The sequence below is a fragment of the Crinia signifera genome, unplaced genomic scaffold, assembly GCF_055691185.1.
Source record: "Crinia signifera unplaced genomic scaffold, ASM5569118v1 HAP2_SCAFFOLD_103, whole genome shotgun sequence".
NCBI lineage: Eukaryota > Metazoa > Chordata > Amphibia > Anura > Myobatrachidae > Crinia > Crinia signifera.
In genome coordinates, this window is record NW_028141997.1 from 122,493 (window position 1) to 148,782 (window position 26,290).

The 26,290-nt window shown below is 53.0% G+C and overlaps 1 protein-coding gene across 3 annotated transcripts in view; it reads left to right on the top strand.

The window, feature by feature from the left end:
• Window positions 1-26,290, top strand: part of LOC146051508 (DNA (cytosine-5)-methyltransferase 3A) — a 111,505-nt gene that overhangs the window by 75,850 nt on the left and 9,365 nt on the right. For 2 of the 3 annotated variants that reach the window (XM_083167895.1, XM_083167894.1), the window contains exons 2-17: window positions 2,147-2,359; window positions 2,442-2,600; window positions 2,694-2,801; window positions 3,022-3,178; window positions 3,789-3,935; window positions 7,170-7,214; window positions 7,771-7,850; window positions 10,421-10,533; window positions 12,705-12,888; window positions 14,188-14,272; window positions 15,267-15,412; window positions 16,923-17,013; window positions 17,963-18,111; window positions 18,709-18,809; window positions 20,494-20,563; window positions 24,298-24,416. In XM_083167895.1, coding sequence (XP_083024021.1) covers window positions 2,186-2,359; window positions 2,442-2,600; window positions 2,694-2,801; window positions 3,022-3,178; window positions 3,789-3,935; window positions 7,170-7,214; window positions 7,771-7,850; window positions 10,421-10,533; window positions 12,705-12,888; window positions 14,188-14,272; window positions 15,267-15,412; window positions 16,923-17,013; window positions 17,963-18,111; window positions 18,709-18,809; window positions 20,494-20,563; window positions 24,298-24,416 — 1,928 coding nt within the window. In that variant the 5' untranslated portion in view covers window positions 2,147-2,185. The remainder of the gene's footprint in view (window positions 1-2,146; window positions 2,360-2,441; window positions 2,601-2,693; window positions 2,802-3,021; window positions 3,179-3,788; window positions 3,936-7,169; window positions 7,215-7,770; window positions 7,851-10,420; window positions 10,534-12,704; window positions 12,889-14,187; window positions 14,273-15,266; window positions 15,413-16,922; window positions 17,014-17,962; window positions 18,112-18,708; window positions 18,810-20,493; window positions 20,564-24,297; window positions 24,417-26,290) is intronic. The other variant, XM_083167893.1, reaches the window with a different exon arrangement.

Here is a 26,290-nt window from a genome sequence, read left to right on the forward strand (position 1 = left end):
CACCTCTCATCCAGTCCTAATAGTGCACCTCTCATACAGTCCTAATAGTGCACCTCTCATACAGTCCTAATAGTGCACTGTGCACCTCTCATCCAGTCCTAATTGTGCACCTCTCATACAGTCCTAATAGTGCACTGTGCACGCGTCTCATCCAGTCCTAATTGTGCACACGTCTCATCCAGTCCTATTAGGACTGGATGAGATGTGCACAGTCACTATTAGGACTGGATGAGAGGTGCACAGTGCACTATTAGGACTGGATGAGATGTGCACAGTGCACTATTAGGGCTGGATGAGATGTGCACTATTAGGACTGGATGAGAGGTGCACAGTGCACTATTAGGACTGGATGAGATGTGCACTATTAGGACTGTATGAGAGGTGCACTATTAGGACTGGATGAGAGGTGCACAGTGCACTATTAGGGCTGGATGAGATGTGCACTATTAGGACGGGATGAGATGTGCACAGTGCACTATTAGGACGGGATGAGATGTGCACAGTGCACTATTAGGACTGGATGAGATGTGCACAGTGCACTGTTAGGACTAGATGACAGGTGCACAGTGCACTATTAGGACTGGATGAGTGGTGCACAGTCACTATTAGGACTGGATGAGACGTGTGCACAGTGCACTATTAGGACTGGATGAGATATGCACAGTGCACTATTAGGACTGGATGAGATGTGCACAGTGCACTGTTAGGACTAGATGACAGGTGCACAGTGCACTATTAGGACTGGATGAGTGGTGCACAGTCACTATTAGGAGTGGATGAGACGTGTGCACAGTGCACTGTTAGGATTGGATGAGAGGTGCACAGTGCACTATTAGGACTAGATCAGAGGTGTGCACTGTTAGGACTGGGTCAACACTGCCAAATGGTTGACACAAGTTTATGGTTGCCATAGGCAATGTCAACATGAGTTTTTGATGATATTTGGTGTCCATTTAATCGTAAGTCAACATGGACAACGTATAAGTGTATCTAGAGGTGTTATACACAGGCACTGTTGATGTCACTGTGTACTGGTACCAGTGATGTCACTGAGGTGTTATACACAGGCACTGGTGATGTCACTGTATACTGGCTCCGGTGCTGTTACTAGCGGTGTTATACACAGGCACTGTTGATGTCACTGTATACTGGCTCCGGTGATGTCACTAGCGGTGTTGTACATAGGCACTGGTGATGTCACTGTGTACTGGCTCCGGTGATGTCACTAGCAGGGTTGTACATAGGCACTGAGGATGTCATTGTGTACTGGCTCTGGTGCTGTTACTAGAGGTGTTGTACACAGGCACTGGTGATGTCACTGTATACTGGCTCCGGTGATGTCACTAGCGGTGTTGTACATAGGCACTGGTGATGTCACTGTGTACTGGCTCCGGTGATGTCACTAGCGGGGTTGTACATAGGCACTGAGGATGTCATTGTGTACTGGCTCCGGTGATGTTACTAGAGGTGTTATACACAGGCACTGGTGATGTCACTGTGTACTGGCTCCGGTGATGTCACTAGCGGGGTTGTGCATAGGCACTGAGGATGTCATGGTGTACTGGCTCCGGTGATGTTACTAGAGGTGTTATACACAGGCACTGGTGATGTCACTGTATACTGGCTCCGGTGCTGTTACTAGCGGTGTTATACACAGGCACTGTTGATGTCACTGTATACTGGCTCCGGTGATGTCACTAGCGGTGTTGTACATAGGCACTGGTGATGTCACTGTGTACTGGCTCCGGTGATGTCACTAGCAGGGTTGTACATAGGCACTCAGGATGTCATTGTGTACTGGCTCTGGTGCTGTTACTAGAGGTGTTGTACACAGGCACTGGTGATGTCACTGTGTACTGGTACCAGTGATGTCACTGAAGTGTTATACACAGGCACTGGTGATGTCACTGTGTACTGGCTCCAGTGATGTCACTAGCGGGGTTGTACATAGGCACTGAGGATGTCATTGTGTACTGGCTCCGGTGATGTTACTAGAGGTGTTATACACAGGCACTGGTTATGTCACTGTATACTGGCTCCGGTGCTGTTACTAGCGGTGTTATACACAGGCACTTTGTACTGTTACTGGCAATGTTGTGACCACACTCCCCTCCTGATTTGACGTAAATGTTTTGTCTCCTGATAGGCTGAAAAAAAGCAGCAGCTGGTTGCGGTGATAAACGCCATGGAAGAGACGGTGTCACAGGAACCCCAGAAAGAAGAGGAGACCACTCCGCCTGCATCTCAGCAACCCACTGACCCTGCCTCACCTACTGTGGCCACCACTCCTGAGCCTGTGGTGGCAGATACCGTGGACAAGAGCGCCTCGAAGCCAGCGGAGGATGAAGCAGAGTATGAGGTGCGGAGAGCCGGGGCACAGTAATTGCTTTCGCTCTCTCACCCTGTGACACAAGTGTCTGACCCTTCTGTATTACACCTAGGACGGCCGTGGCTTTGGCATTGGGGAGCTGGTTTGGGGCAAGCTACGTGGGTTCTCCTGGTGGCCTGGTCGCATCGTCTCATGGTGGATGACCGGAAGGAGCCGGGCAGCAGAAGGGACGCGATGGGTGATGTGGTTTGGAGACGGCAAGTTTTCTGTGGTAAGTTGACACTAGAGTGTTGAAGGCCATGTCTGGAGCGGTTTCTGGTCATGTTACTCTATAATACCGTACGTGGTCTCTCTTCCTTGTCAGGTCTGCGTGGAGAAGCTGATGTCACTGAGTTCCTTTTCCAACACTTTCCACCAGGCAACGTACAGTAAACAGCCCATGTACAGGAAAGCCATCTACGAGGTCCTACAGGTGAGAAGACGCCTCCCACCGTGGTATGGCCGGAGCCACGAGCTTGGGTCTCCTGAGATGCCCCGTAGAACCTAGTAGATGATTTCTCAGGCTTATGCCTAGGTCTTTAATGACCATAATGGGAGCCAAGCCTTCGAAGATGATAGAGAAGGTGCATGCCACGCGGGATTACAGGCGGACCTGGTCCTCTACTACCACCCGTGTCTTGTGTTTTCTATAGGTGGCCAGCACCCGAGCCAGAAAAGTTTTCCCATCATGCCCTGAGAACGATGAAACGGATACTTCCAAATCTATAGACCTCCAGAACAAGCAGATGATCGAGTGGGCCTTGGGCGGATTCCAGCCATCGGGTCCCAAGGCCCTGGACCCCCCTGAAGGTGAGAGAAAGTTCCAAGTGGTGAGGGTGGGTGGGCAGGTGACACACGGTAACCATTGTGTCTTGGGAACCTTGGAACTTCATTTTGTTAGAGGAGATTGCTGTTTTTGCAGCCTTGTTGGTGGAGACCGGCCACTTCAGTAGACCCATCTTCTTATGGTGGTTCTAGAGGTACATGCACCCCCATTTGGCCTCTGCATGATCTGAGGTACTTTGAGAAATTTTTTTAAATTAACATGGAGCTCCCCAGAACACACCGGGTTGTAGAGGCCGCACCGTGCCACTGCTTCACCCAATTGCCAGCAGTACTCACTTAGTAAATAATAAAATCCACAGTGCACTATCATTTATAAATCTGTGGTTACCGGCGGTGTCACATCAACTCCAGAGTTCAGACCAGACCACACTATGGGAACGTGCAGCTGCAGAGCCCCCTAGTGTTTGATGTTCAGTGCTGCAGGACTCTCAGACGTGAATTATTCCATTACCTTCCATGACAGTCCCGGTGTATTGTGAGAGCTCTAATCCACACGGCCTAGTTGCAGTAAAATGCTGGGCCCTGTGCTTGCGTAATGATGAACGTGTTGCTCTTTGCTTATGTATCTCTATAGAGGAACGCAACCCGTACAAAGAGGTTTACACAGAAATTTGGGTAGAACCGGAAGCTGCTGCTTACGCCCCGCCCCCTCCTGCCAAGAAACCCAGAAAAAGCACAGAAAAGCCCAAGGTGAAGGAGATCATTGACGAGCGCACGCGAGGTACGTCCCACTGGCACTCACTACGGAGACCCTCGTATTGCATGCATACAAGAGAAACCCGGCAAACCTTGCTGTTACAGGCAGGATCGGCCCACGGGGCCACCCAACACCACCGCCAAGGGCCACATCATTGTGGACATAACTGTGTATAGTGTTACTGAGCTAAATATAGTGGAAGAGGGAGTCACAAGTGTGAGATCCACGTTTGTGGGCTGTGCGGGCAAGTGAGATTCTTTGATGGCACTTTTTGTGTCTGTATTTTAACCTTGGTGTTTGGGGCTTCTCCCTCTTCTATCACTCCGGACCGGTGGAGACTGGGACTTCTTCGATTGGTTTGGCCATCTGCCTAATAGTAGACGTGCTCAGTGCCATTGGTGGATTCATTCTGGTGGGTGGTACATCTGTGATAAAGTGGGTTATCCCGCCCTTGTCTGTTGCGTTAATTAATAGCTTGGGTTGAACGCACCCACCTGAGATGACCGCGTGCCCGTCTAGCAAGTCCCATTTACTAAGGTCACGCAATGCATTCTAGATGCAGCAGGTGCAGAAAAGGGCAGATGTGCAATCTCATGACAACTTGTTGGTAAGAAGATCCATCAGCTGCTTCTCCTGTGTTTGAAGCGGACATCCTTGAGATGCCGCTGAGCATCCCCCACCTTGCTCCCTCGCTGTACTGTGATTGGCAGTCGGAGTGCTTGTGTTAAGACCACCAATACTGGTGTCCTCTGCGCAGCACTGTGAGCGAGGGATGGCTAGGCTGCAGAGCAGGTGCCGGCTGGTGTCCTCTGCGCAGCACTGTGAGCGAGGGATGGCTAGGCTGCAGAGCAGGTGCCGGCTGGTGTCCTCTGCGCAGCACTGTGAGCGAGGGATGGCTAGGCTGCAGAGCAGGTGCCGGCTGGTGTCCTCTGCGCAGCACTGTGAGCGAGGGATGGCTAGGCTGCAGAGCAGGTGCCGGCTGGTGTCCTCTGCGCAGCACTGTGAGCGAGGGATGGCTAGGCTGCAGAGCAGGTGCCGGCTGGTGTCCTCTGCACAGCACTGTGAGCGAGGGATGGCTAGGCTGCAGAGCAGGCGCCGGCTGGTGTCCTCTGCGCAGCACTGTGAGCGAGGGATGGCTAGGCTGCAGAGCAGGCTGGTGTCCTCTGCGCAGCACTGTGAGCGAGGGATGGCTAGGCTGCAGAGCAGGTGCCGGCTGGTGTCCTCTGTGCAGCACTGTGAGCGGGGGTTGGTTAGGCTGCAGAGCAGGCGCCGGCTGGTGTCCTCTGCGCAGCACTGTGAGCGAGGGATGGCTAGGCTGCAGAGCAGGCGCCTGCTGGTGTCCTCTGCGCAGCACTGTGAGCGAGGGATGGCTAGGCTGCAGAGCAGGTGCCGGCTGGTGTCCTCTGCGCAGCACTGTGAGCGAGGGATGGCTAGGCTGCGGAGCAGGTGCCGGCTGGTGTCCTCTGCGCAGCACTGTGAGCGAGGGATGGCTAGGCTGCAGAGCAGGCTGGTGTCCTCTGCGCAGCACTGTGAGCGAGGGATGGCTAGGCTGCAGAGCAGGTGCCGGCTGGTGTCCTCTGCGCAGCACTGTGAGCGGGGGATGGCTAGGCTGCAGAGCAGGTGCCGGCTGGTGTCCTCTGCGCAGCACTGTGAGCGGGGGATGGCTAGGCTGCAGAGCAGGCGCCGGCTGGTGTCCTCTGCGCAGCACTGTGAGCGAGGGATGGCTAGGCTGCAGAGCAGGCGCCGGCTGGTGTCCTCTGCGCAGCATGTGAGCGAGGGATGGCTAGGCTGCAGAGCAGGCGCCGGCTGGTGTCCTCTGCGCAGCACTGTGAGCGGGGGATGGCTAGGCTGCAGAGCAGGCGCCGGCTGGTGTCCTCTGCGCAGCACTGTGAGCGAGGGATGGCTAGGCTGCAGAGCAGGCGCCGGCTGGTGTCCTCTGCGCAGCACTGTGAGCGAGGGATGGCTAGGCTGCAGAGCAGGCGCCGGCTGGTGTCCTCTGCGCAGCACTGTGAGCGAGGGATGGCTAGGCTGCAGAGCAGGTGCCGGCTGGTGTCCTCTGCGCAGCACTGTGAGCGAGGGATGGCTAGGCTGCAGAGCAGGCGCCGGCTGGTGTCCTCTGCGCAGCACTGTGAGCGAGGGATGGCTAGGCTGCAGAGCAGGCGCCGGCTGGTGTCCTCTGCGCAGCACTGTGAGCGAGGGATGGCTAGGCTGCAGAGCAGGCGCCGGCTGGTGTCCTCTGCGCAGCACTGTGAGCGAGGGATGGCTAGGCTGCAGAGCAGGCGCCGGCTGGTGTCCTCTGCGCAGCACTGTGAGCGGGGGATGGCTAGGCTGCAGAGCAGGCGCCGGCTGGTGTCCTCTGCGCAGCACTGTGAGCGGGGGATGGCTAGGCTGCAGAGCAGGCGCCGGCTGGTGTCCTCTGCGCAGCACTGTGAGCGGGGGATGGCTAGGCTGCAGAGCAGGCGCCGGCTGGTGTCCTCTGCGCAGCACTGTGAGCGAGGGATGGCTAGGCTGCAGAGCAGGCGCCGGCTGGTGTCCTCTGCGCAGCACTGTGAGCGAGGGATGGCTAGGCTGCAGAGCAGGCGCCGGCTGGTGTCCGCTGCGCAGCACTGTGAGCGAGGGATGGCTAGGCTGCAGAGCAGGCGCCGGCTGGTGTCCTCTGCGCAGCACTGTGAGCGGGGGATGGCTAGGCTGCAGAGCAGGTGCCGGCTGGTGTCCTCTGCGCAGCACTGTGAGCGAGGGATGGCTAGGCTGCAGAGCAGGTGCCGGCTGGTGTCCTCTGCGCAGCACTGTGAGCGAGGGATGGCTAGGCTGCGGAGCAGGTGCCGGCTGGTGTCCTCTGCGCAGCACTGTGAGCGAGGGATGGCTAGGCTGCGGAGCAGGCGCCGGCTGGTGTCCTCTGCGCAGCACTGTGAGCGAGGGATGGCTAGGCTGCAGAGTAGGGGCCGGCTGGTGTCCTTTGCGCAGCACTGTGAGCGAGGGATGGCTAGGCTGCAGAGCAGGCGCTGGCTGGTGTCCTCTGCGCAGCACTGTGAGCGGGGGATGGCTAGGCTGCAGAGCAGGCGCCGGCTGGTGTCCTCTGCGCAGCACTGTGAGCGAGGGATGGCTAGGCTGCAGAGCAGGTGCCGGCTGGTGTCCTCTGCGCAGCACTGTGAGCGGGGGATGGCTAGGCTGCGGAGCAGGCGCCGGCTGGTGGATCTAACAGAACGATTGCGGCACAGCAGGGTAAGTGTCTTATTCTCATTCCTTGTGTCTTGGCAGAGAGGCTGGTGTATGAAGTAAGACAGAAGTGTCGGAGCATTGAAGGTGAGTGTCCCCCATGACGTCGGATGACTGTGGTTTGCATGATCTGCTGTCACAGGTTACACAATAGACAGTGACACAATTGTGCGGGTGTGTCATGACGCCGTGCTCCGTGGGGAAATGTGATCACATCCCTGCACCCCGATAGTGAACCCCAATAGTATGAGACCTACCTGACAAGGATACTTGGATGTTTGGTGGGTAGTCCTATAATATTGGCCTTTAATCTGATGTATTATTATTGTAGTGGCTGTAGGCTGCCCCTGATCTCTCGGTTCCATGTCGTCTCACACCCCTACTTTGTATACTGCTGTGAAATATCATCAGTTATTGAATATGTTTCCCCATATTATTCAGTTTTATTATATGAAATAAGAGAAACCTTTCCAGCATCATCACCAAACATAGAATACGGTCAGGGAGCTGACTGTTATTAACCCCTCTATACCCAGCGAAAACACGCAGAACATACAAACATCCCATTCTGGTAATAGTATGTGATTACGCACTTGCTGAATGCTGAGACCAGGGTTACATGTGTTTCTCTGCTCATTTCCAGATATTTGCATCTCATGCGGCAGTCTAAATGTTTCCCTGGAACACCCCCTGTTTAATGGGGGAATGTGCCAAAACTGCAAGGTAATGTCATGATAATTTCACTTAATGATAGAGCTTGTTATACAGGGGTAGGAGAGGCTCTGATGTGTGGTGTAAGATGTTAGTAAGGATAGAGCTTGTTATACAGGGGTAGGAGAGGCTCTGCTGTGTGGTGGAAGATGTTAGTAAGGAATAGAACTTGTTATACAGGGGTAGGAGAAGCTCTGATGTGTGGTGGAAGATGTTAGTAAGGATAGAGCTTGTTATACAGGGGGAGGAGAAGCTCTGCTGTGTGGTGGAAGATGTTAGTAAGGAATAGAACTTGTTATACAGGGGGAGGAGAAGCTCTGATGTGTGGTGGAAGATGTTAGCAAGGATAGAGCTTGTCATACAGGGGCAGGAGAAGCTCTGATGTGTGGTGGAAGATGTTAGTAAGGATAGAGCTTGTTATACAGGGGTAGGAGAGGCTCTGCTGTGTGGTGGAAGATGTTAGTAAAGATAGAGCTTGTTATACAGGGGGAGGAGAAGCTCTGCTGTGTGGTGGAAGATGTTAGTAAAGATAGAGCTTGTTATACAGGGGGAGGAGAAGCTCTGATGTGTGGTGGAAGATGTTAGTAAGGATAGAGCTTGTTATACAGGGGGAGGAGAAGCTCTGATGTGTGGTGTAAGATGTTAGTAAGGATAGAGCTTGTTATACAGGGGGAGGAGAAGCTCTGCTGTGTGGTGTAAGATGTTAGTAAAGATAGAGCTTGTCATACAGGGGGAGGAGAATCTCTGATGTGTGGTGGAAGATGTTAGTAAGGATAGAGCTTGTTATACAGGTGGAGGAGAGGCTCTGCTGTGTGGTGGAAGATGTTAGTAAGGATAGAGCTTGTCATACAGGGGTAGGAGATGCTCTGATGTGTGGTGGTAGATGTTTGTAAGGATAGAGCTTGTCATACAGGGGGAGGAGAAGCTCTGATGTGAGGTGGAAGTTGTTAGTAAGGATAGAGCTTGTTATACAGGGGTAGGAGAGGCTCTGATGTGTGGTGGAAGATGTTAGTAAGGATAGAGTTTGTCATACAGGGGGAGGAGAAGCTCTGATGTGTGGTGGAAGATGTTAGTAAAGATAGAGCTTGTTATACAGGGGTAGGAGAGGCTCTGATGTGTGGTGTAAGATGTTAGTAAGGATAGAGCTTGTTATACAGGGGTAGGAGAGGCTCTGCTGTGTGGTGGAAGATGTTAGTAAAGATAGAGCTTGTTATACAGGGGTAGGAGAAGCTCTGATGTGTGGTGGAAGATGTTAGTAAGGATAGAGCTTGTTATACAGGGGTAGGAGAGGCTCTGCTGTGTGGTGGAAGATGTTAGTAAAGATAGAGCTTGTTATACAGGGGGAGGAGAAGCTCTGCTGTGTGGTGGAAGATGTTAGTAAAGATAGAGCTTGTTATACAGGGGTAGGAGAGGCTCTGCTGTGTGGTGGAAGATGTTAGTAAAGATAGAGCTTGTTATACAGGGGGAGGAGAAGCTCTGCTGTGTGGTGTAAGATGTTAGTAAAGATAGAGCTTGTTATACAGGGGGAGGAGAAGCTCTGCTGTGTGGTGGAAGATGTTAGTAAAGATAGAGCTTGTTATACAGGGGTAGGAGAGGCTCTGATGTGTGGTGTAAGATGTTAGTAAGGATAGAGCTTGTTATACAGGGGTAGGAGAGGCTCTGCTGTGTGGTGGAAGATGTTAGTAAAGATAGAGCTTGTTATACAGGGGTAGGAGAAGCTCTGATGTGTGGTGGAAGATGTTAGTAAGGATAGAGCTTGTTATACAGGGGTAGGAGAGGCTCTGCTGTGTGGTGGAAGATGTTAGTAAAGATAGAGCTTGTTATACAGGGGGAGGAGAAGCTCTGCTGTGTGGTGGAAGATGTTAGTAAAGATAGAGCTTGTTATACAGGGGTAGGAGAGGCTCTGATGTGTGGTGTAAGATGTTAGTAAGGATAGAGCTTGTTATACAGGGGTAGGAGAGGCTCTGCTGTGTGGTGGAAGATGTTAGTAAAGATAGAGCTTGTTATACAGGGGTAGGAGAAGCTCTGATGTGTGGTGGAAGATGTTAGTAAGGATAGAGCTTGTTATACAGGGGTAGGAGATGCTCTGATGTGTGGTGGTAGATGTTAGTAAGGATAGAGCTTGTCATACAGGGGGAGGAGAAGCTCTGATGTGAGGTGGAAGTTGTTAATACGGACAGAGCTTCTTATACAGGGGGAGGAGAAGCTCTGATGTGTGGTGGAAGATGTTAGTAAGGATAGAGCTTGTTATACAGGGGTAGGAGAAGCTCTGATGTGTGGTGGAAGATGTTAGTAAGGATAGAGCTTGTTATACAGGGGGAGGAAGCTCTGGTGTGTGTAGGAAGTTGTTAGTAAGGATAGTGCTTGTTATACGGTGGGAGGAGAAGCTGTGATGTGAGGAGGGAGCTTTTAGTAAAGATAGAATTTTCCGTACATTGTAGACATATATAAATCAGTGTGCGGACTAATACTGATCTTTACACTGTGATCTCTTGGTTGGTGGGAAATAGTAATTCCTCTGGTGTGCAAATGTCCAGCATCTGGTGCTGTTATTGGGATTTCTGCTGACTCTTCTTCCACAGAACTGCTTCCTAGAGTGTGCATACCAGTACGATGATGACGGATACCAGTCCTACTGCACCATCTGCTGTGGAGGACGGGAGGTGCTAATGTGTGGCAACAATAACTGCTGCAGGTGAGGCTAGGGTTCTGTGTGCCTTCTTCAGCTCTGTTCTCTGTGCTGACCCTAGAGAGCAGGGACTAGTTCCGTCTGGCGATATAGAGCAGGGACTGGTTCCGTCTGACCATAGAGAACAGGGACTGGTTCCGTCTGACCCTAGAGAGCAGGGACTGGTTCCGTCTGACCCTAGAGAGCAGGGACTGGTTCCGTCCGACCATAGAGATCTGGGTCTGGTTTCGTCCAACCATAGAGAACAGGGACTGGTTCCGTCTGACCATAGAGAGCAGGGACTGGTTCCGTCTGACCATAGAGATCTGGGTGTGGTTCAGTTCCACCATAGAGAGGAGGGACTGGTTATTTCTGCCCCTAGAAAGCAGGGACCGGTTCCGACTGCCCTTAGAGAGCAGGGACTAGTTCCGTCTGTCGATAAAGAGCAGGGGCTGGTTACATCTGGCCATAGAGTGCAGGGACTGGTTCCGTCTAACCATAGAGAGCAGGGTTTGGTTTTTTCCGACTATAGAGAGCAGGGACTGGTTCCGTCTGACCCTAGAGAGCAGGGACTGGTTTTGTCTAACCCTAGAGAGCAGGCACTGGTTCCATCCGACCATAGAGAACAGGGACTGGTTCCGTCTAACCATAGAGAGCAGGGACTGGTTCCGTCTGACCATATAGATCAGGGTCTGGTTCCGTTCGACCATAGAGAGCAGAGACTGGTTCTTTCTGCCCCTAGAGAGCAGGGACCGGTTCCGACTGCCCTTAGAGAGCAGGGACTGGTTCCGTCTGCCCCTAGAGAGCAGGGACTGGTTCCGACTGCCTTTAGAGAGCAGGGACTGGTTCCGTCTGCCCCTAGAGAGCAGGGACTGGTCCAACTTCTCCTAGAAAACAGGGACTGGTTCTGACCGACCCTAAAGAGCAGAGACCGGTTCCGTCTTCCCTAGAGAGTAGGGACTGTCTCTGTCTGCCCCTAGAGAGCAGGGACTGTTTCTGCCCCTAGAAAGCAGTGACTGGTTCCTTCTGCCCCTAGAGAGCAGGAACCGGTTCCATCTGCCCCTAGAGAGCAGGAACCGGTTCCATCTGCCCCTAGAGAGCAGGAACCGTTTTCGTCCGACCCTACAGAGCAGTGGCTGGTTCCCTCTGACCCTGGAGAGCAGGGACTGATTCCATCCGACCCTAGAGAGCAGGGACTGGTTCCGTCCAAACCTGGAGAGCAGGGACTGGTTCCCTCTGACCATAGAAAGCCGGACTGGTTCCTTCTGCCCTAGAGAGCAGGGACTGGTTCCATCTAACCATAGAGAGCAGGTTCTGTTTCCGTCCGACCATAGAGAACAGCTACTGGTTCCGTCTGACTCTAGAGAGCGGGGACTAGTTCAGTCCGACCCCAGAGAGCGGGGACTGGTTCTGTTTGACCATAGAGAGCGGGGACTGGTTCTGCCCGACCCCAGAGAGCGGGGACTGGTTCTGTTCGACCATAGAGAGCGGGGACTGGTTCTGTCCGACCATAGAGAGCAGGGACTGGTTCTGTCCGAACATAGAGAGCAGGGACTGGTTCCGTGGGACCATAGAGAGCAGGGACTGGTTCTGTCGGACCATAGAGAGCAGGTGCTGGTACCGCCTCTCCATAGAGAGCAGGGACTGGTTCCGTCTGACCATAGAGAGCAGGGACTGGTTCCGTCTGACCATAGAGAGCAGGGACTGGTTCCGTCTGATCATAGAGAGCAGGGACTGGTTCCGTCTGACCATAGAGAGCAGGGACTGGTTCCGTCTGACCATAGAGAGCAGGGACTGGTTCCCTCTGACCATAGAGAGCAGGGACTGGTTCCCTCTGACCATAGAGAGCAGGGACTGGTTCAGGGACTGGTTCCATCTGACCATAGAGAGCTGGACTGGTTCTGTCTGCCCCTAGAGAGAAGGAATTAGTTCCTGTTATCACCATCAGCACTGACCACAGGGGATATCACCATCAGGACTGACCACAGGGGATATCACCATCAGGACTGACCACAGGGGATATCACCATCAGGACTGACCACAGGGGATATCACCATCAGGACTGACCACAGGGGATATCACCATCAGGACTGACCACAGGGGATATCACCATCAGGACTGACCCCAGGGGATATCACTATTTGGACACAGTGGGTCTCGTGCCTAGAGTAATCCCTGTGTCTCCGGCATGTTTCCAGGTGTTTCTGTGTGGAATGTGTGGACTTGTTGGTGGGACCAGGTGCGGCTCAGGCAGCTATTAAAGAAGACCCCTGGAACTGCTACATGTGTGGGCACAAGGGCATCTACGGGTTACTGCGGAGGCGAGATGACTGGCCCTCCCGCCTGCAGCTCTTCTTCGCCAATAACCATGACCAAGAATTTGTGAGTACCCTTCATGTGATATATGCCTATATGCTGGACATTACATTGTATCATATGATGGCGCTCTGCTGCACAGTCATATGTGCTGCCTCTATGCTGGACATTACATTGTATCCTGTGGTGGCGCTCTGCTGCAAAGTCATATCCGCTGCCTATATGCTGGACATTACATTGTATCACATGATGGCGCTCTGCTGCGCAGTCATATCCGCTGGCTATATGCTGGACATTACATTGTATCCTATGGTGGTGCTGTGCTGCGCAGTCATATCCGCTGCCTATATGCTGGACATTACATTGTATCATATGATGGCGCTCTGCTGCGCAGTCATATCCGCTGCCTATATGCTGGACATTACATTGTATCCTGTGGTGGCGCTGTGCTGCGCAGTCATATCCGCTGCCTATATGCTGGACATTACATTGTATCATATGATGGCGCTCTGCTGCGCAGTCATATCTGCTGCCTATATGCTGGACATTACATTGTATCCTGTGGTGGCGCTGTGCTGCGAAGTCATATCCGCTGCCTATATGCTGGACATTACATTGTATCCTGTGGTGGCGCTGTGCTGCGCAGTCATATCCGCTGCCTATATGCTGGACATTACATTGTATCATATGATGGCGCTCTGCTGCGAAGTCATATCCGCTGCCTATATGCTGGACATTACATTGTATCTTGTGATGGCGCTGTGCTGCGCAGTCATATCCGCTGCCTATATGCTGGACATTACATTGTATCATGTGATGGCGCTGTGCTGCGCAGTCATATCCGCTGCCTATATGCTGGACATTACATTGTATCATGTGATGGCACTGTGCTGCGCAGTCATATCTGCTGCCTATATGCTGGACATTACATTTTATCCTGTGGTGGAGCTCTTCTGGGCAGTCATATCCGCTGCCTATATGCTGGACATTACATTGTATCCTGTGGTGGCGCTGTGCTGCGCAGTCATATCCGCTGGCTATATGCTGGACATTACATTGTATCACATGATGGCGCTCTGCTGCGAAGTCATATCCTCTGTCTATATGCTGGATATTACAGTGTATCCTATGATGGCGCTGTGCTGCGCAGTCTGACCCGATGCCTGTATGCTGAACATTACATTGTATCCTGTGGTGGCGCTGTGCTGCATAGTCATATCCGCTGCCTGTATGCTGGACATTACATTGTATCCTGTGGTGGCGCTGTGCTGCACAGTCAGATCCGCTGCCTGTATGCTGGACATTACATTGTATCCTATGTTCTGGGTTTGGCGTCCCTTATTTTTTCATTTTCTTTCTTTATAGGAGCCACCAAAGTTTTATCCGCCTACTATAGCTGAAAAGCGGAAGCCTATCCGAGTACTGTCTTTGTTTGATGGCATTGCAACAGGTGAGCTGGCATTGCTGGGCCAGGTGAGCTGGCATTGGGGCAGGTGAGCTGGCATTGGGGCAGGTGAGCTGGCATTGGGGCAGGTGAGCTGGCATTGCTGCGGCAGGTGAGCTGCCATTGGGAAAGCAGGTGAGCTGGCATTGGGAAAGCAGGTGAGCCGGCATTGCTGGGGCAGGTGAGCCGGCATTGGGAAAGCAGGTGAGCCGGCATTGCTGGGGCAGGCGAGCCGGCATTGCTGGGGCAGGCGAGCCGGCATTGCTGGGGCAGGCGAGCCGGCATTGCTGGGGCAGGCGAGCCGGCATTGCTGGGGCACGCGAGCCGGCATTGCTGGGGCACGCGAGCCGGCATTGCTGGGGCACGCGAGCCGGCATTGCTGGGGCAGTCGAGCCGGCATTGCTGGGGCAGTCGAGCCGGCATTGCTGGGGCAGGCGAGCCGGCATTGCTGGTGCAGGCGAGCCGGCATTGCTGGGGCAGTCGAGCCGGCATTGCTGGGGCAGGCGAGCCGGCATTGCTGGGGCAGGCGAGCCGGCATTGCTGGGCCAGGTGAGCCGGCATTGCTGGGCCAGGTGAGCCGGCATTGCTGGGCCAGGTGAGCCGGCATTGCTGGGGCAGGCGAGCCGGCATTGCTGGGGCAGGTGAGCTGGCATTGCTGGGGCAGGTGAGCCGGCATTGCTGGGCCAGGTTAGCCGGCATTGCTGGGGCAGGCGAGCTGGCATTGCTGGGGCAGGCGAGCCGGCATTGCTGGGGCAGGTGAGCTGGCATTGCTGGGGCAGGTGAGCCGGCATTGCTGGGCCAGGTTAGCCGGCATTGCTGGGGCAGGCGAGCCGGCATTGCTGGGGCAGGTGAGCTGGCATTGCTGGGCCAGGTGAGCTGGCATTGAGAAAGCAGGTGTGCCAGGCTTGCATCCTGTTGTCGTCTGCACTTGTATTCAGGATCTCCCTTCAGCCTACTGTGCGTGGATTATCTGTAAGGCAGCTTTGTCTTCTCCATCCAGGTCTATTGGTGCTAAAGGATCTTGGGATCCAGGTAGACCGGTACATTGCCTCTGAGGTGTGTGAAGACTCCATCACTGTGGGAATGGTGCGACATCAGGGCAAGATAATGTATGTTGGAGATGTGCGCAACATCACCCGCAAACATGTAAGTTATAACAGTGGCTGGCTGTGATGTACTGGGGGAGGCGGGGGGGGCTATATATGATGTAGAAGGGAGGACAGGATGTAATATTCATGGGGAGGGGGCTGGTTATGATATTCTGGGGGAGGGGGGCTGACTGTGATGTACTGGGGTGGGGTGTCTGGCTGTTATGTACTGTGGGGGGTGTCTGGCTGTGATGTAGAGGGGGGGCTGGCTATGATGTACTGGGGGAGCAGGGCTGACTGTGAAGTACAGGGGTGGGGGGGTCTGACTGATGTACTGGGGGAGGGTGGGCTGTATGTGATATTTAAGGGGAGGAGGCTGGTTATGATATTCTGGTGGAGGGGGACTGGCTGTGATGTACTGGGGGGGGGTGTCTGGCTGAGATGTAGGGGGGGGGCTGGCTATGATGTACTGGGGGAGCAGGGCTGATTGATGTACTGGGGGGGGGTATGGCTGTGATGTAGTACATCATAGCTGGCTATGATGTACTGGGGAGCAGGGCTGACTGTGATGTACTGGGGGGGGGGGGTGTCTGGCTGTGATGTAGAGGGGGGGGCTGGCTATTATGTACTGGGGGAGCAGGGCTGCCTGTGATGTACTGGGGGGGTTTCTGGCTTTGATGTAGAGGGGGGGTCTGGCTATTATGTACTGGGGGAGCAGGGCTGCCTGTGATGTACTGGGGGGGGGGGGGGTGTCTGGCTGTGATGTAGAGGGGGGGCTGGCTATGATGTACTGGGGGAGCAGGGCTGACTGATGTACTGGGGGGGTGTCTGGCTGTGATGTAGAGGGTGGGAGCTGGCTATGATGTACTGGGGGAGCAGAGCTGACTGATGTACTGGGGGGGGTGCTGGCTATGATGTACTGGGGGAGCAGGGCTGACTGATGTACTGGGGGGTGTCTGGCTGTGATGTAGAGGGGGGGGGCTCGCTATGATGTACTGGGGGAGCAGGGCTGTCTGTGATGTACTGGGGGGGTGTCTGGCTGTGATGTAGAGGGGGGGCTGGCTATTATGTACTGGGGGAGCAGAGCTGCCTGTGATGTAATGGGGGGGTGTCTGGCTGTGATGTAGAGGGGGGGGGGGCTGGTTATGATGTACTGGGGGAGCAGGGCTGACTGTGATGTACTGGGGGGGGAGGTGTCTGGCTGTGATGTAGAGGGGGGGGGGGCTGGCTATTATGTACTGGGGGAGCAGGGCTGCCTGTGATGTACTGGGGGGGGGGTGTCTGGCTGTGATGTAGAGGGGGGGTGCTGGCTATGATGTACTGGGGGAGCAGGGCTGTCTGTGATGTACTGGGGGGTGTCTGACTTTGTTGTAGAGGGGGATGGCTGGCTATGATGTACTGGGGGAGCAGGGCTGACTGTGATGTACTGGGGGGGGGGTCTGACTGTGATATACCCGGGGCTGTGATGTGCAGGAGGAGGCTTGTCCTGTGGCCCTAGTTAGTGTTGCAGTTGCTCATGTACTGCCGGACAGGGGTATTAATGTCTTCTCTATTTCATCTTCCCACAGATTCACGAGTGGGGCCCCTTTGACCTAGTGATTGGGGGAAGTCCGTGCAATGATCTTTCCATCGTGAACCCAGCCCGGAAAGGTCTCTTTGGTACGTGGTTCCGTCAGCGTCTGGTTTCCCAGGCTCTTACACAGACGCCATAGAACCATAATCATTTATTTTTTACTTTGAAATTCCATAGTAAAACTGTTTGTATTAATTTACACAGACTGTTGTTGAGAACCTTAAATGTCTGCGATAGATTATACTCCTCCTGCCGCTATAATGTACTTACCCCTGGGCACTGGGCACCAGCAGCTTCTGTATCTCCTCCCCTGGAGAACGCAGTGTCCTGGATTGAGGAACGTATGAGATAACTCCAGGACACAGTCCATCCACGTCCAGGAGGCAACAGTCTGCCTGTCCACTGTCAGCTGCTGGCCTTCCATTGTATGTACTGTGTGCTCTCTCCAGGACTAACATCCTCCTTACCTGACATCTGGAAGCTGCTGCGTAAGAGACCGATGCCCTTGGAGAGGACCCAGTGTATGCTGGCACCCCGATGAACCAGGGCACATATTCTGCTGGAAACTGACCTTAGTACAACAAAGGTCCTCTGCATATAGAGCTTTACCTTCTAATGGACTTTTCCATGATTAGAGGACAACCTCATGATGGACCTCTCAATTTAGAGGTTTACATCATAATGGACATGTCCATATATATAGAGGACTACCTCGTGATGGACCTCTCCATATCTAGAGGGCTACATTGTGATGGACCTATCCATATCTAGAGGGCTATCTCAAGATGTCTCTTTCAATTTAGAGGACTACCTCGGGATGGACCTCTCCATATTTAGAGGGGTATTTCATGATGGGCTTCATCACCATATTTGGAAGGCTACCTCGTGATGAACCCCCTCATCTTTAAAGGGTTACCTTGTCTTAGGCTGCTACCTCAAGATGGCGCTCTCCATGTTTAGAGGGCTACCTCATGGTTGACATCTCCATATTGAGTGGGCTAGTTCTTGATTGGCCTCTCCATTTATTTCTTCTAGAGGGCACAGGCCGGCTCTTTTTCGAGTTCTACCGTTTGCTCCATGAAGCTCGACCAAAGCAAGGTGATGACCGGCCGTTTTTCTGGCTGTTTGAGAATGTGGTGGCCATGGGCGTTAGTGATAAAAGGGACATATCTCGTTTCCTAGAGGTAAGGAAACTACCGCTGAGGAGCAATTAAGGTTTGGAGCTTAAAGACAGACCGAAATTCACTTGGAAGAGTTTGGCCAACCGTATTTGTTCTATAATAAGGGCAAGAAAAGGAGATACACATGACAATGCCCAGATGATAAGCGCCTAGGGGGTTCTGTAGATGTATTTTGCACTTGGGGGCCTATTTATCTTTGGTTGCAGCGGAATACCTAACATATAAAATTCCTCTGTGTCATGTATGTATTGATTTAATAGTTATTAATGTAGTAGTCACACCTGCGCACCCGTTAAGGATATTCCGCCTGTCCACTGGTGACCACAGTGGTGGACGCTCACAGAGAGGCCTCCCCGTGCTCCAATCTTTCCATTGGATTTAGGGTGAAGATGGTGACAGTTGTTGGGGGTCAAGCAAGCGAAATAAGTTGTAACAATTTTTGTGGATTTTCCAGATGTTTCACCAGTATTTAATCCAATTTAGAATTTCCATAAAAAAAAAAAAAAAAATGTGCAGAAACACACCGATTCAGCGAAACCTGTGTGTTCTTGCCGTCCCAGCACCGAAATTGTATACCACCCATTATATCTTGTTTTCCAGTCAAACCCGGTGATGATCGACGCCAGGGAGGTGTCTGCAGCGCACAGAGCCCGCTACTTCTGGGGTAACCTTCCCGGTATGAACAGGTTGGTGACAGCATGGTGAGGAGGACTGGCGTTAGGGTCCACATACATGAGAGGACTGTGCTGTCATGTCATTTGCTATAGGTTGCTTGTCAATCATCTAGCTGTTATCACTTCGGAGATGGGCTATCAGGCGGTAGAGGTAATGAAGGGGTTACGTTGCCATGGGTTACTAGAGAAATAGTGGTTAGACCAGATTAGTGTCCCTGGTTACACCATACATGAGGCTTATTGCACAACCCTCATGCTGGGACTGTACGGGTGACGCAGGGACAAGTTCCCCCACCATGTGATGAATCTCCTGCTCACAAAGGACTTGGTATGGCCTGGTGCAGTAGTGTCCTGGCACAAACATAACAGGCTGCGGTGCCTTTGACTGCCAACATCTCTGTGACAGATGAGCAGAATATCCGCTAAAAACACCAGCGTTGCTCACATTTGTTATATAAATTCAAATAAAAAATGTTATGTAATAAAGGATTCTATTTCCTATGTAAGGTGACATTACAGATCATTATGGTGAATAAAAATGTTTGCTGGGCAATTTTCACACCTATTTGACAAATTCACTTGGCGCTCAAATGGTTAATACAAAATCGACCCGCATGGCGCTGTAAGTCTGTATGACTGCGACTGCTCCGGGCGGTTACATGTGCGCCGCCCAGTCGCTTCTCTTACATGCACTGTGGAACGCGCTCGCTTCCAGCATCTGCGTTCCACTCCCTATGGGGGAGACGGCAGCCGTTGGTTTGATAACTGGGTTTGGAGGCCAGAAGGCTGTCGGGATGTATACATGGGCTATGGCGCATTCTGGTTGACTCGCTCGGATGCAAATTCGCGCCATTGCGTGTCCACCAGAACCCGCCCTGCAAATGGCAGGCAGTCCCCCCCCCCCATTTGCGCACCGCCCACATCTGCACGGCCTGTGGATGGATGTTTTACATAAACATCCATTCACAGGCCGGTGGGAAACTCCCTCATCTTTTGATGGTCGCCAACCATCGATAGATGTGGTGTGTGCATATATAAAGTGTCTCTCAGGAAATGGGCAGGTAGCCTTTCCGCGGCGCCCGCGTCACCGGGCGATTTCCATGGGAACGCCCGCATTTTCATGGGAAACGCTGGGCGTTTCCATGGGCGGGTACCCCAGCCCGCTGCCCCCGCCCACAATGTTGGGTGCATGCACCCCGGCGAACACTCTGTCTGGACCCGTGCAAATGCACACCCATGGCCGAACAGACCTGAATAAGGACCTATGTACGATGTGTGCACCACTGTTATCTACCATATGGATTTGTCAGCTTTGTCACTCATTGCCGTCGGCAGCTAAACCTTCTGTGACGCCTGAGGGGGAGATGTATGAAGCAGTGATAAGGGAGGAGAAGTGATAAAGTTCCTGGTACTTTATCACCGGCCAATCAGATCCTGATGGCTAAGTGACAGGCTGGGTTAATAAAGGGACAGTCAGGAGCTGATTGGCCGGTGATATAGCACCAATCAGCTCCTGACTGTCCCTTTATTAACCCAGCCTGTCACTTAGCCGTCAGGATCTGATTGGCCGGTAATAAAGTACCAGGAACTTTATCACTTTTCCTCCCTTATCACTGCTTCATACGTCTCCCCCTGAGATCTCCCGGTGTAGGAGTACTGACTGTGTCCACGCTTCGCTGCTTCTAATTGGTCCTTTGTTTCTGTGTCTCAGGCCTCTGGCGTCCACAGTTAATGACAGGCTGGACTTACAGGACTGCCTGGAACACGGCCGGATAGCCAAGGTGAGGAGGGTTCTTATTAGGTTATTGTAAGGGGGCTTCATGTACCTGTACAGTGTATCCCGCCATAGCTCTCATAATCAGTGCTATAAGATCGTGTTATTATGAAGTTATAGCAATGGATGCAGCCATTGGTCATGCTGATTTCAGATGCTTCTGCTGTCAAGCCCCTCCCTATTTTTTAAGCTCCGCCCTTTCCTGTCAAGTGCCAGTAACCCCGGCAAAAGCTCGCACTACGCTTACTGTGTCTGACAACGTTGTATGTAGTAGTCTCACCGGTTACATATATGAAGTGCCGCTTGCAGTCAGAAAACTAATTGGTCGCTGTTGTTGTGCTGTATCGCAGCTCCTTTGCAGTGCGCCAATCACCTGCTTCCGTTGAGGCAGCCATTTTGTGGTATTAAGCAGCCATTTTGTATTACTTCGGACTTGCGATGTAGTAGGAGTTAGATGAATTTTTTTTATGACCGCTGCCAATAACCAAAGCTAAGAGGCGCGAGGTACGAGGCTAGCCTGTATTGTTGGTAAAGCCACAACATGGCTGCCTCTGTGTGTGGAGACGCGCACTGCAAAGGACGGGTCTATGTGGAATATGTCTCTGCTAAATGAATGTAATAAACCTGAATATTCTGTCCTCATTATAAGTCCTGGCAGAGAGACAGGGCCGCTCCGTATGTGACACTGGCACAGGAGAGATGCCAGTCATTAGCAGAGTGTACCCAACCAATGCAGAATGCTACAGGCCCCTCACCCCCCGCTGTCCATGCCGTCACCTCGTATCATGTGCACAGTGCCCGCCATCATCTATTACACCCTGATACTGGGTGCTGGCGGCAGAATGCTACAGGCCCCTCACCCCCCTGCTGTCCATGCCGACACCACCTCGTATCATGTGCACAGTGCCCGCCATCATCTTGTCCACCCTGATACTGGGTGCTGGCGGCAGAATGCTACAGGCCCCTCACCCCCGCTGTCCATGCCGTCACCAACCCGTATCATGTGCACAGTGCCGCCATCATCTAGTCCACCCTGATACTGGGTGCTGGCGGCAGAATGCTACAGTCCCCTCACCCCCCGCTGTCCATGCCGTCACCCCGTATCATGTGCACAGTGCCCACCATCATCTTGTCCACCCTGATACTGGGTGCTGGCGGCAGAATGCTACAGTCCCCTCACCCCCCGCTGTCCATGCCGTCACCCCGTATCATGTGCACAGTGCCCGCCATCATCTAGTCCACCCTGATACTGGGTGCTGGCGGCAGAATGCTACAGGCCCCTCACCCCCCGCTGTCCATGCCGTCACCCCGTATCATGTGCACAGTGCCCACCATCATCTTGTCCACCCTGATACTGGGTGCTGGCGGCAGAATGCTACAGTCCCCTCACCCCCCGCTGTCCATGCCGTCACCCCGTATCATGTGCACAGTGCCCGCCATCATCTTGTCCACCCTGATACTGGGTGCTGGCGGCAGAATGCTACAGTCCCCTCACCCCCCCGCTGTCCATGCCGTCACCCCGTATCATGTGCACAGTGCCCGCCATCATCTTGTCCACCCTGATACTGGGTGCTGGCGGCAGAATGCTACAGGCCCCTCACCCCCGCTGTCCATGCCGTCACCACCCCGTATCATGTGCACAGTGCCGCCATCATCTAGTCCACCCTGATACTGGGTGCTGGCGGCAGAATGCTACAGGCCCCTCACCCCCCGCTGTCCATGCCGTCACCCCGTATCATGTGCACAGTGCCACCATCATCTTGTCCACCCTGATACTGGGTGCTGGCGGCAGAATGCTACAGGCCCCTCACCCCCGCTGTCCATGCCGTCACCACCCCGTATCATGTGCACAGTGCCGCCATCATCTAGTCCACCCTGATACTGGGTGCTGGTGGCAGAATGCTACAGGCCCCTCACCCCCGCTGTCCATGCCGTCACCACCCCGTATCATGTGCACAGTGCCGCCATCATCTAGTCCACCCTGATACTGGGTGCTGGTGGCAGAATGCTACAGGCCCCTCACCCCCCGCTGTCCATGCCGTCACCCCGTATCATGTGCACAGAGCCCGCCATCATCTTGTCCACCCTGATACTGGGTGCTGGCGGCAGAATGCTACAGGCCCCTCACCCCCGCTGTCCATGCCGTCACCCCGTATCATGTGCACAGTGCCGCCATCATCTAGTCCACCCTGATACTGGGTGCTGGCGGCAGAATGCTACAGGCCCCTCACCCCCCGCTGTCCATGCCGTCACCCCGTATCATGTGCACAGTGCCGCCATCATCTTGTCCACCCTGATACTGGGTGCTGGCGGCAGAATGCTACAGGCCCCTCACCCCCCGCTGTCCATGCCGTCACCACCCCGTATCATGTGCACAGTGCCGCCATCATCTTGTCCACCCTGATACTGGGTGCTGGCGGCAGAATGCTACAGGCCCCTCACCCCCCGCTGTCCATGCCGTCACCACCCCGTATCATGTGCACAGTGCCGCCATCATCTTGTCCACCCTGATACTGGGTGCTGGCGGCAGAATCCTACAGGCCCCTCACCCCCCGCTGTCCATGCCGTCACCCCGTATCATGTGCACAGTGCCGCCATCATCTAGTCCACCCTGATACTGGGTGCTGGCGGCAGAATGCTACAGGCCCCTCACCCCCCGCTGTCCATGCCGTCACCCCGTATCATGTGCACAGTGCCGCCATCATCTAGTCCACCCTGATACTGGGTGCTGGCGGCAGAATGCTACAGGCCCCTCACCCCCCGCTGTCCATGCCGTCACCCCGTATCATGTGCACAGTGCCGCCATCATCTTGTCCACCCTGATACTGGGTGCTGGCGGCAGAATGCTACAGGCCCCTCACCCCCCGCTGTCCATGCCGTCACCACCCCGTATCATGTGCACAGTGCCGCCATCATCTTGTCCACCCTGATACTGGGTGCTGGCGGCAGAATCCTACAGGCCCCTCACCCCCCGCTGTCCATGCCGTCACCCCGTATCATGTGCACAGTGCCGCCATCATCTTGTCCACCCTGATACTGGGTGCTGGCGGCAGAATGCTACAGGCCCCTCACCCCCCCGCTGTCCATGCCGTCACCAACCCGTATCATGTGCACAGTGCCGCCATCATCTAGTCCACCCTGATACTGGGTGCTGGCGGCAGAATGCTACAGGCCCCTCACCCCCGCTGTCCATGCCGTCACCAACCCGTATCATGTGCACAGTGCCACCATCATCTTGTCCACCCTGATACTGGGTGCTGGCGGCAGAATGCTACAGGCTCCTCACCCCTGCTGTCCATGCTGTCACCCCGTATCATGTGCACAGTGCCCGCCATCATCTTGTCCACCCTGATACTGGGTGCTGGCGGCAGAATGCTACAGGCCCCTCACCCCCCGCTGTCCATGCCGTCACCACCCCGTATCATGTGCACAGTGCCCGCCATCATCTTGTCCACCCTGATACTGGGTGCTGGCGGCAGAATGCTACAGGCCCCTCACCCCCCGCTGTCCATGCCGTCACCACCCCGTATCATGTGCTCCCCCTATAATCTGGTCGCCCCTTCTATTGGGCACTGGTAGCAGAATGCCCGCGCCCTGCACTGTCACACTCTGCCAGCTGATGTACCAGGGGATATTGGGTCTATTACATTCCTTTGGATAGAAATCACATGGACGCGGCATCAATGTGATGGACGACTGGTCCCTGAATTGTCATCACAGTTATAAAACTGTCTTCTCCAGTTTAGCAAAGTCCGAACCATCACCACTAGGTCTAACTCCATCAAACAGGGCAAGGACCAGCATTTCCCCGTCTTCATGAATGAGAAGGAGGACATCCTGTGGTGCACGGAGATGGAGCGGTGAGTAAACTGGGGTGGGGGATTTGGGGGGCCACTTACTGTCCCCAGACTGTGCTGTGACAAATGCACCATGACCCCATTACATATACATGATATAACGTTCTGCTATGTCCGGTACACAAGAGGGAATAGTGTAATAGTGTATTGTTACTGCATATACAGCAGCCGTACAATCCGGATACAGGACCGTAATAATATACAGCGTCCGTACAATCCGGATACAGGACCGTAATAATATACAGCATCCATACAATCCGGATACAGGACCGTAATAATATACAGCATCCGCACAATCCAGATACAGGACCGTAATAATATACATCGTCCGTACAATCCAGATACAGGACCGTAATAATATACAGCATCCGTACAATCCGGATACAGGACCGTAATAATATACAGCGTCCGTACAATCTGGATACAGGACCGTAATAATATACAGCATCCATACAATCCAGATACAGGACCATAATAATATACAGCGTCTGTACAATCCGGATACACAACCGTATTAATATACAGTGTCCGGATAAAAAAACGTAATAATATACAGCATCCATACAATCCAGATACAGGACCGTAATAATATACAGCATCCATACAATCCAGATACAGGACCGTAATAATATACAGCGTCCGTACAATCTGGATACAGGTCCGTAATAATATACAGCATCCATACAATCCAGATACAGGACCATAATAATATACAGCATCTGTACAATCCGGATACACAACCGTAATAATATACAGCGTCCGAATACAAAACCGTAATAATATACAGCATCCATACAATCCAGATACAGGACCGTAATAATATACTGCGTCCGTACAATCTGGATACAGGACCGTAATAATATACAGCATCCATACAATCCAGATACAGGACCGTAATAATATACTGCGTCCGTACAATCCAGATACAGGACCGTATTAATATACAGCCTCCGTACAATCCAGATACAGGACCGTAATAATATACTGCGTCCGTACAATCTGGATACAGGACCGTAATAATATACAGCGTCCATACAATCCAGATACAGGACCGTAATAATATACAGCGTCCGAATACAAAACCGTAATAATATACAGCATCCATACAATCCAGATACAGGACCGTAATAATATACTGCGTCCGTACAATCTGGATACAGGACCGTAATAATATACAGCCTCCGTACAATCCAGATACAGGACCGTAATAATATACAGTGTCCATAGAATCCGGATTCAGGACCGTAATAATATACAGCGTCCGTACAATCCGGATACAGGACCGTAATAATATACAGCGTCCGTACAATCCGGATACAGGACTGTAACGTAACATACTATCGCTGCAATGCTGATGACATTAAGGGTTTATTATAAAATAGTCATAAGAGTCCCGATAGTGATTCTAATATTATTATTCTTTAAGTCTCTTATAGAGCGCAGACAATTCCGTTGCGCATTAAGCTGGGTACACATTACACGATGATCTGAACGATGTGGCCGCTCCCGTCAGATTGGGATTTTAGAACTGCTCCCATGAGTGCTTCATCGTGTCTTCCATTTGATTGTGCGTGGAGCTAGTGGCGCCATGCTGACTATTCTGGCATGGCCGGGTCACGTCGTTCAGGCGATCCATGCACGCTAAGTGTGTACATATAGGATCCTCATTGCCCGCGATATTGTCAGCTAATGTTTATACAGTTTTACAATTGGAGACAACAGTAATGAAACAAATGTGGGTAGTTACAGATGGACATAGAGGAAGGAGGGCCCTGCTCGCAGGCTTACACTCTATAGGGGAATAGGCACTGATACACAAGGGCAGGTGGTATCTATGGTATACTGGTCACCAGAGGCTCTTGGTGGGCTGTATGATA